The sequence below is a fragment of the Olea europaea genome, chromosome 10 (assembly GCF_002742605.1).
Source record: "Olea europaea var. sylvestris chromosome 10, O_europaea_v1, whole genome shotgun sequence".
Classification (NCBI taxonomy): Eukaryota; Viridiplantae; Streptophyta; class Magnoliopsida; order Lamiales; family Oleaceae; genus Olea; species Olea europaea.
Window position 1 is genome coordinate 28,594,805 of NC_036246.1, and position 10,852 is coordinate 28,605,656.

Below are 10,852 nucleotides of genomic sequence, written 5' to 3' on the forward strand. Positions count from 1 at the left end.
TAAAGTTCTCAACTAGAACATGAGAAATCAAATTTTAGGATGGTTGGCTAGGCTTAAATAGAAAGAAAATTTACTTTTCTTTTAGATCTGAAATAATTGTAAATTTTACATTTTTATTAATAAGATTAATTTTTTAGAAATGTAATTTTAAGATTTTCCAACATGCTCTGGAGGAAAAATTAGTAAATAAGATAATAATATTCCTCCAAATTATACCTTTGTTTGGTTCCTAGATTTTATCTAAATTAAAATCAATAATTAATTTTATCCATATATTTCATGGGATTCTTAACTTTTCAACTCGAAATTACATCAATTTTTATCAAAATTCACTAAAAAAAAAAAAAAAAAACTGATTTTAATTCCCATCTAACAAGGGCCATTTTTTTTTCCTAATCAAGTGTTGCTTTAAATAATTAAATCAAAGTAACATTAAGTTCTAATGAAATTGTTCTCTTGCCCACTGTGGATAGAACAAGACTATCCACTTATTCATGTGGCACGAAAACCTTAAATAAGCTTTTATGCAAATGTTAGAACCATAAGTAAGGTTCTCTCTAAAGTGGGTAAGATGAAACTTCTCACTGTGGATAGGAGAACAAGAGTGTAAAAGTTAAAAGGGCCATATTTTTGTTCAAAGATGATTTACTATCCACAGTTCCACGGGACAAATACTAATAAACTGAAGAAAAAGAACAATAAAAATGATAACTTCTCAAAATAGCTCTACCAATGACTAAAATTAAATTAAATTCAAATGATTGGATTGAGTCAGTGGTGGGGGGAAGCGGGGGCTGTAGGTTTTGGGGTTGGCCGCACTTGCGATGGCATCGTTGGTGGATTACGAGGGTGGGGTAAAATGTGGATCCAGGGGGCGCCGTTGGCTAAAGATTAGTGCACTACAAGCCCAAAAAATTACAATTATCTCAAATATACTAGCTCAATTTTAAAAATAAAATAAAATTAATTCAACCTAATTTAGATTTCTAGCTTTGTCCTAATGGGATTGTAGAGTGGGATGACAAAAAGACTAGGTGAAGAGAGGTCAATAGGGTGCGTCCTGTTTTTCCTCCTGTCTCCAATTCTGACCGTATGGCTTTTCTCTAAGAAATTTGGATGAAGGTGTTTTTACAAAAAAATTTGAACTTTTTTGAATAGCTAAATAATTGAGACGAGGCACCACGGGCTTGAATTTTTCGGATCAAATTACCACCCTATGTGAGAGGTTTTGGGGGAATTCTGATTCCGGAGGAAAAGATAACTTATTTTCATTTTCGTGCTTCCATTTGCGCCACCTTGGACTGATGGCCGCCGGAGAAATCTGATTATGATAATGGGACTTGTAGCTGGGGCAAATCTTCTCTGCTAAATTTGGTAAGCTTTCCTCCATGCATTTACAAAATCCACCTTCACCACCTGTGTGTCTCTATGTGCTTGTGTGTTTTAAATTAATCAAGAAAAGTATTCAAACTCAATAACTTGGGGGCATAATTAAAAAAGAAATCACTGAAAACACAGAAGAAAGAATTGAATGATAATCCTTGTTTTATTTGTTTTATTAGTTTAATTCAGTTCTTTGGTGTTTGCTAGTTCATTATTTTTATCCAGTTCCAATTCAGAAGCTGCTTAATTTATTTGACATTTCTACTGTACATAGAAATTAACGAAGTGGAATACCATAAAATGATTCATGTAATCGACCCCAATTTGTTAAGAGTAAGTCCGGACGTTAATGGCACAATCTGATAACTCAATTTCTTACCAGGGAATGAACTATGTGGAACTGGAGTCGGGTGTACGATCTTTAGCAGACGACTATTCCTATGATGAACGGGCTTTTCACGATGTAATGAACTACTCCTACGGGGGACTACTTCCTAAACCACTAAACTTAGCACCAGGGGGATTCTTCAACCCGGATTGGTTCAGAGACTTCATATCTACAACAGAGGGTTCACTTATCATATATAATCTTGGTACAGGTACTTGCTAACATACTTAAATGAATTGATTTGAGTAAAATAATAATAATAATAATAATAATAATAATAATAATAATAATAATAATAATTAAAAAAAATCTCTATTTTAAGATTGGACATGAAAATGCAATCTGTTTTTCTTCTTCGGTTGGAGTAGACGAGCATATTACTAAAAGATGGTTAATCCTTCTTATCTTGCTAGTGGAGCCAATTTATTCTTTCAACTCAAGAACACCCTTTGGTATGCGGAAACACCGGTAATCGGTAAGTCGGGAGGAGCCTGTAACATTGGCGATAACCATGTCTCAATACATTTGTCTATAGTTTGTGGTAATGTTAGCAGCAAAAACGTTTTCTTAATTGTTTATTTGCTTGTAGCTATTAAATGGATTATGTTTGGAATATATGAAACTTGGATCAACTTGGGATGGCATCAGTTGATGATGCAAAAACATACTGCAGATGAACATTGAGTGGTAGTTACTACGGTTTACTTAACACAACTTCTGTTTCAAATACGGATGTAGTTGAATTAGTAGTACTCGAAATGACTTAACAGTACAATATATCATATTTCACTAAATAATCTGCTGTCTTTGACTTTTTGTAATGCTCTTCTTTGGCATCGATTAATGGGATGGAATGTTCTTTTGATCTGTCAACAAACTTTACAAGGATGAATATCAGTTGACAATTAGAAACCATAATTCTATATTACCGAGAACAATAAAATCTCAGAACGAAAATAAACACAAGAGCATGCAAAGTCTATGGAGATTTGACTTAATGTAAAACTACGTTTTCATCCGCTGATATAGTAATTTACTATAATAAAAAGAAGTTTACAAAAGAAAATTTCACACCTTATCTTCTCTAACTAGGGGCAGATTTGGGGGGTAGCTGTACTGGGCTGACCAAATGCCCTTTTTGTGTTAAGATTTTTTGGGAAAAAAACTATATCTAGGCCCAATTTATATTTAGCCCACTATCTAAACCACTTTAGCCCAATTTAAATTGATCAACTTTTGATCCAAATTTTGTAATTAGCCCACGGCTGGTTTCCACTGATCGTGGTAAAGAAGGGAGGAATGATCTTCAGGCTTCAAATCTGCGTAGGGAGTCACCTGGATGGCTGGATGGAGTATTTGAAGAACATACTTACAGAATCGTCAGAAAAAATCTTGAATGATTATGAGTCTGAATTATGATAAAGAAATAAAGGGATGATCATAATCTTTAGGCTTCAAATTTGGGTAGGAAATCAACGGGTTGTAGTACCTTGAAGAACATACATACAAAATCACCAACGAAAATCTTGAATCGAAAGTGAGTGACGATGTTGAAGCAATAAAAATCAAGATCTACAGCCTTCGAAAATTGGAACGGAATCACCCGTGATCTCTTGATTTGAGGATAATCTTAATGATTACAAATGGTTTGCTGAATTGACTTTAGGCTCGTAACTATAGAGATGAAATTAGGGCAGCAATTTGGGGAAATTATGAATAGTGCGGGAATGAAGAGTAATCAACGGTGAAATAATGACCTGTCTAATAGAGTGAAGTAATTTAATTTTAACCAAAAATACTATACTTATTCCAGTAATTCTGGAATTTATCAAATTGAAAAGTAAAAATTGAATATTAATTTAAAATGTAGTGATGGGTGAAACTTCCTCTAGAACGTAAACCCATTTGGCCATTGCATAATTTCCATTGAATCCATTCCAAAGTCCAAAGACTCCAAACCCAATAACCTATCAATATAGTAATTTACTATAATAAAAAGAAGTTTACAAAAGAAAATTTCACACCTTATCTTCTCTAACCCATCTATCTCCATTTTGATGACTATTCAAAGTCCTAATGACGACTCTCTATTTATAAAACAAATTAAGGCAAACCAAAATTAATAGTGTGAAAATTCAAAATTATCCTTAATGAAATTTTGGTCCGAAGTTTCTGCCCACCCAGCACCCCCGTGAAGGTGACTGCTGCTTCTCTTTCAACCCCACAAAAATCCAACGGCGGATACTGATCTGCGTACACAATCCGTATGATGATAATAATTAGACTACACAACTTCACACGTGATTCATGCTTATGCACATTGAGCCAAACAATTTGTAAGTTCAACCAAACTTAAACTAAACTACATACATTATTTCGTGTTTATATGGAGAATGAATTTGTATCGCATTCTTGCAGCAAGGTATTAATTCTCATCAATCTGGACAGTCATAGCACCGTCTAGGCTAAGGTAAGACTTCAACGGTACCTCTGTGCACGAAAATAGGCTCTGTATCCATAGAGAAGAATATCACTTGACACTGAAGGATGGAAGAGCCAGATGGTGCTGCTCAATGGAAGGCATTAACCAGGCTCATATGGAGCTATACTGAATTTGACGCCCATTTTGTGCCCTTTCAAAGCCTGTAACTGTAGTTCCTCACTCTATTCTATCTGTTCACATGTCAAATGTTATACTTCCTGCGTGCATGGAAAAGCTAGATATTGAAAATCCATCAAATTTTTTCTTGTCATTATAGTCGAGGAAAGAAGTAAATACTTTGGATTTCTTTATTAATTTTCCCTCGATAAAATGCACTCCTTGGAAGGTCGAAAAATGACCTTAGAGAATCACAAATAACAACACACCTTTTCTTTCTTAAAATAAATAAATAAATAAATAAAAATTCAAAAAAAAAATAAAAATTCAACTACTATTTTTCACTTTAATACAGATTTCTTGATTCTTCAATTTCTGAAACAAATATGATATTGCAGAAGCAATATAAAATTACAAGAATCATATATGGTGTAATTTAGAATAGATTTTGCTAAATGCCAAAAGCCTATGATTTTATATACAGACAGGATAAAAAGAAGTCCTAGGCAGCTTACAAGGAAAGTTATTCCTCAAAATTATTGTTCAGGTCATTAGTACTTCTGAACAGATTCTGTTGATTCATGGCTGATAAGAACATCAATCGCTATTTGAGAAGGTTTGTGGCTTGCTGCTCGCAAGTGCCAACCATACGATAGTACCAGTAAGATAGAAGAATATCGATGGTGCAAACAGTGACATCTACATGACATAAAAATAGTTAACTCTGAGGTTGCTTACTATTCCTCTATTAGTATAGGATCTTTAATGTGGAGTAAAGAATGGTAACTTACACCCCATGAATGAGTTGAGTCGAGAAGGTAGCCAGTGAGAGCAACACCCACAATTCCAGGTATAGCTCCAACGGTGTTCGTAATGCCCTGGATGAACAGATCAAATTTATCGCCTCACTTTCAATTGAACATGAAAAGTTCTATATCTGGTAGTCATAGAAAACACAGTAACTACTCAGTTCTCTTACATACCAAAAGAATGCTTGCGTATTCAGGTGAAATGTCTTGATGTGTACAATATAGTCCTGCAACCGAGAAATTCTTAGATTAACACTCTCAAGCAGATAGATTAAATCTGAATAATTTCATTCAATGTAAGCATGAAATGCTATTCTATTCAGTACCTGATAAGGCAAAACTTGAGAGTGCTAAACCGCCAGTGAGAATTGTTACAATTTCCCATGGATCTAGTCCCAAGTCCAAAGAGGAAAGAATCATGCAAGTTGCAGGAGACAAAAAAGCAATTGTCTGGCAAATTTTCCTCACCTGTTACAACAAGAAGCACTGATTCTAAAGGTCCATGAAAATCGTAAATTGACTTTATTCTTCAATTTTTGAATTCTGTTCTGTAAATTGATTTCGTTGTTCAATTTCAAAACATAAACAGAAAGTGATTAAATATTCCATTTTGCAAAATAAACATCTTTAATTTTGCACGCTCAATCTCTTTTTTCCCATGCAAACACTCTACTGAGTATAAATGATAATTCAATAATCAAAGATGGGTGTAAGTTTTTCTTCAAATGAAGACCATGAAAATCAACAAGAGAAAATCATAATAAATGAAACCTCAAACTTGGTCAGAAAGAACCAAACAATTGAAGAACATAACATGAGTGCCACGTCATATACATAATGATGAGGTAAAAATCTGTCAGACCCACCTCAACTTATCAAAGCATCCAGATTACTACACATTTTCCACCTGAAGACAAGCACCTTGGGCCTTGTGAACCAAACAGACCACCTTGGGTAGGCTCTACGTCTCATTTTCACAAGACTGATAATCCGGATTTCAGAATCTCTAGTACTACAATACTATTTCACTGCTATATTTCTACTAATTATCAAGTAACTGTGGGACATTCCAACTATGACTCATCTACTTACTACAATAGCACTTCTGGTTCTACTAGGAGTGGTTCTCTATTAGATTACATCCAAATTGATTCAGATTCATCAAGAGGAGTCATATAACATGTAGAATGAATTCATCAAACATCACGAAACTCTCTCTCCCCAGGCTGACACAAGCATCCAAGGGCAATGCAGCCACCACCGTTGTCTTTGTTGCATGAAACTAGAAGCTATGTCCAAGGTTGAGCCGATTGAGTTTGAGGTCAGGCCTACCTGTTCCAGCCTATTTGTTCATGGTCTTGATCCCTTGTTTAATGCATAGCGCCTAATATCCTATATACTTCTCTTCTCAGAAAAACTTCAAAAAGTGTTGTAGGGGCGCTTTGGGAAATTGGCACGTGTATTAGGTTACCATAATATTTTCCTCTCATATGCAAGGTGTAAAAGCCCTCATTTCTGTGCGTCATGGTATAGAGAAAACAGAGAGGTGTGAGTCAACAAATACATTGTACTTCTCTTCTTCTATATAGTGCAACTCTGTAGCAGCAACTTACATTGAGAGTGAACCACTTGTTTGTTTTCTTGCTTTCATTTATCCTGTATCACGTTATAAATTGCTCTCGGAAATACAGATTATTCGTTTAATCTATTAAACCCCGTCCTCGTAGACTAGGTCATGCCACATACAACACATAGGAAGAAAAATAAAACCAAATCTCATTTAGAGTTAAATGCTTCAAATATTTTCCTTTCTAAGTGTACTTCTTTTATAAGTCTCTACAAATCAAGCCAGGTGTAAAAAAACAAACAATGACACTTTAAAACCAATATGCAAAGTCAAAGAAGAATATAACTAATGTAAAAGGTTCATATATCTAAAGAATCTAACATGCTCCTAGAAATAATATGTTCAAGAAGAGCGAGGCTTCATATCAATATCAAATTAGCCGATACAAAACCAAAATAACAATAACAATAACAATAACAATAAGAAGAAGAAGAAGAAGAAGAATATATTCATGAGCATCTCTCTTCAACTTACCATGGTGGTATCAACCCCTTTGGAAATTAAGTTGTCTGCAAATTGTGATGCAATGGTTGTAACGAAAACTGAAGCTAGTGGAGGAAGGACAGAGACCTGAAATTACATATAAGATTTTAAATATTATCCTCACACATCCCTAAGAAAATGCATTGTAAGCCTTCAATTCTTTATGTGCTAGCCCACAAGCAATACGTTGTACTTTTGGATGCCATACAAGGAATATGATCTGTTACATAGTATATATGTTCATTACTATGTTGCTTATGCCCCTTATTTACAACAACAGACATGCATTATTAACCCCTTTTGTTAGGCAATTTGTTGTCAAACGACCTCCCAGGCAATGATGTAACCTCGATTTTATTTATTATCAGTCGGCCTTGACCATATGATTGAATTATATGTCGACACTATCATCGAGACAATCCAACCCAATTTTCTATGGACCGTTAGAAGCAACCTATTTTACTAGTGTTGCTCGTGGTCCGTCCCATTTACTTGGAGGACTATGTTATTCATTTGGAGCCAATTATCTTTGTGTTGAGCCTTATTTGGACCACTAAGTTAACCTAACCTAACTTACCATTTTTGGCCACTCACTAGTCTATAACTTACGGCTCCTTCCACGCCTCCACAATGAAGAACTCTCCATCTCTTTCTGTGATCTTGATTCTCGGCCTCTTTCTTTCAAATAGTCTGTGTGGTTTTCTCTTGGGCTATATTGTTCTTCATCTTGGCTGACTCTTTGTGAGTATAAATAGCAACCTTAGGTGGGAAGAAAGAAAGTGAAAGTTGGGTGTTGTTTCAATTGTGGTTGTGTCGATATTTGGTGAAAACTGAACTCGGTATCACCTTGATTATTGCTGGAATTTCACCACACAACTAGTATCAGAGCGTAGGTCATCTTCTCCAGCAAGAAATTGACCAAGAAGGGGGTGGGTTCGCGATTTTTGTAAAAGGGGCCGAACCTGCAGCTGCTTTTTCCGGACAAACAGCTGACCTGTAGAAGAAACAGAGGACAGATTCGAACTCAGCAGGTCGAGGCGCCTCCGGTGGTGAGGCGCGTGGCGGTGGCGGCGCGTGGAGGAGCTCCTGCGTGGTTTTTTCGTGCCATTTCAATTATTTTAGATTGTGCAGAAAATTTTGGACGATTTTACCCCTCATTACAATTTGCATTTGTTACTGAACGAACTGTTATATTTATTGAACCTTTAGGGTGAATAGTGGTGGCCCTAAAGCAATAAATTCGCATCTCTCCACGTTACGGACTCAGATAGGTCCGCTATGGTAAATTGACTGAAACCTTAATATTTTTGCAATAGCAGATCATCGTGTGGGGTGATCATTAGGTTTGGGGGTTGTCATAGCTTGGAAATCATTGTTTGTGCTAGAAATTAGGGTTACGTGTTCTTGATTATTTGATTGAGTATTTTTCTTTTAGTTAAATCAGTATTTGAGCCTCAGTGATATAACTGTCGTGAAACTAATTATCTATTAGATGTAATTTTCTGTTGTATTGTTATTTCCACTGCTTATCCATTCCATTAGAATTACCGTGACCTCACCCGTTTTCAAACATTCCCTTGATCTAAGACCCCAAGTCTTACGAAACCCTGGGAATCTTGAATGACGTATATTATCTGAAACCCTAAGACTACTTTGTGTGGTTTGATTGTGTTTTTTGTGCACTCTTTAACTATTGTGTAAAGATGACAACTCACAACTTTGATTTGGGGATTTTTAATGGAAAGGGTGATTTTGCTATTTGGCAACAAAAAATGAAGGTCGTTTTAGTCCAACAAAAAGTTTCAAAGGTCATTGAAAGCAATTTTTCAACTGATTTTTCACAAGAACAGAGAGAAGAAGCCAATGAGCTTGTTTATACCTCAATCATTTTACACTTGTCTGATGTCGTTTTAAGAAAGGTGGGTAAACTGAAAACCACTAAAGAACTTTGGAAAAAATTGGAAAACTTATATTTGTTTAAGTCTACACCGAATAAACTTTACTTGTTTGAACGTTTCTTCAGTTTTAAAATGGATCCTTCAAAGGATCTCGATGACAATTTAGACATGTTTAATAAATTGGTGCAAGATATAGTTAATTGTGATGAGGCTGTGTCCGAATCTTATAAGGCTATAATTTTGCTCAATGCTATTCCTGATTCCTATAAGGAAGTTAAGAACGTCATTAAGTATGACAGAGATACCTTGACACCTGAAATTGTCATAGACTCCCTTAAAAGTAAAGAAATGAAAATTAGGACTGAAAAACATGATAAGAGGAACGGTGAGGTAGAACTCAATTTAGGCAAAATAGTCATGATGGATATCAAATTAGTGGCGAGTCAAGTGGTGATAGATGGAAAAAGAAGAACAAAGGTAGGTCTAGATCAAAATCTAGGACTAAGACAAGAAAATGCTATGGTTGTGGAAACACGGGGCATTTTATAAAGGATTGTCATAAGGAGAAGGGTCAGCTAAAGGTTAAGGAGAGAGATGAGGTAAATGTGTTAGCATCTACTTCCGATATAGATGCTGGTGAGGTCTATATGATTACAAGTCCCGTTGCATACACTACTGAATTAAATCTAACTGCTAATTCCCGCATGCATGATTGGATATTTGACTCTGGTGCATCTTTTCATGTGACGTCTGAAAAGAATTGGTTTTATAAATTGCATGAATCAAATGTTGGGCATGTTGTGCTATGTGATAACTTTGCCTCTACTATTGCTGAAATTGGTGATATAAACGTAAAATTTGACACAGGTTTTGTGTACACGTTAAAGGATGTTAGGTATATTCCTGAATTGTCTAGGAATCTGATTTCAGTAGGAAGAGTTGAAAATGATGACTTCACTGGTAAAATTGAAAATGGTATGCTAAAATTGATCAAGGGTGCTTTAGTTTCCATTAAGGGAACTAAGAAAAACGATATCTATATTACTACTGGAAAAGTGATTAGAGGTTTGAACTCCTCTATCTCTTCTGCCAAAATTGATCACACACACACATGGCATAATAAACTTGCTCGCGTGAGCATCAAGGGACTTAAGTTACTTAATGAAAAAGGTGCGTTTGGTAATGACTGTGTCATATTTGTCATTCTGTGATCATTGTGTGCTTACATCATAAAACTTCGTTCTCCACGAGTGTTAATAGAGCTAAAGGCACACATTGGGTGGGAATAGGTATTACCTGTCTATTATCGATGACTATACTAGGAAAGTGTGGGTCTATCTATTGAAAGATAAATCTGAGACTTTTAATAGTTTTAATAACTGGAAGAGACAAGTGGAAAATCAAATTCTTAAGGACAGATAACGACCTAGAATTCTGCAATATGGAATTTGATAGTATGTGTAAAGAAAGCGGTATAACTAGACATAAGACCGTTCCTTACACTCTTCAGCAAAATGGAGTAGCAGAAAGGATGAATAGGACCATACTTGATAAAGTACGTTGCATGATATTAAGTTCTGGTGTTCCCAAGTCATTTTGGGGTGAGGCTAGTTATTTGATTAACCTGACTCCCTCTGCTGCATTGAATGGTGACACTCCGCATGA

General features: G+C 35.5%; 1 protein-coding gene and 1 long non-coding RNA gene across 4 annotated transcripts; one reads left to right on the plus strand and one right to left on the minus strand.

Moving 5' to 3' along the window:
• The first annotated feature begins 987 nt into the window (after positions 1-987).
• On the plus strand, positions 988-2,403 carry LOC111402712. The gene is made up of 3 exons (XR_002704339.1): positions 988-1,374; positions 1,766-1,982; positions 2,185-2,403. It is a non-coding gene; the product is annotated as an uncharacterized LOC111402712 (long non-coding RNA).
• A 2,287-nt stretch (positions 2,404-4,690) lies between these two features.
• LOC111401726 (probable anion transporter 6, chloroplastic) lies at positions 4,691-8,349 on the minus strand. 3 transcript variants are annotated; one of them, XM_023029596.1, is made up of 6 exons: positions 7,281-8,349; positions 6,046-6,694; positions 5,506-5,647; positions 5,354-5,406; positions 5,162-5,248; positions 4,691-5,069 (listed from the first exon to the last, which is right to left on the minus strand). In XM_023029596.1, the coding sequence occupies exons 3-6, from the start codon at positions 5,597-5,599 to the stop codon at positions 4,968-4,970; spliced, it is 336 nt and encodes a 111-aa protein (XP_022885364.1). In that variant the 5' UTR covers positions 5,600-5,647; positions 6,046-6,694; positions 7,281-8,349; the 3' UTR covers positions 4,691-4,967. The 3 variants fall into 3 exon arrangements, with proteins under 3 accessions (XP_022885364.1, XP_022885363.1, XP_022885361.1); XM_023029595.1 differs by lacking the exon at positions 7,281-8,349 and adding an exon at positions 6,793-7,236; XM_023029593.1 differs by lacking the exon at positions 6,046-6,694 and having other exon boundaries at positions 7,281-8,334.
• Positions 8,350-10,852: the final 2,503 nt, after the last annotated feature.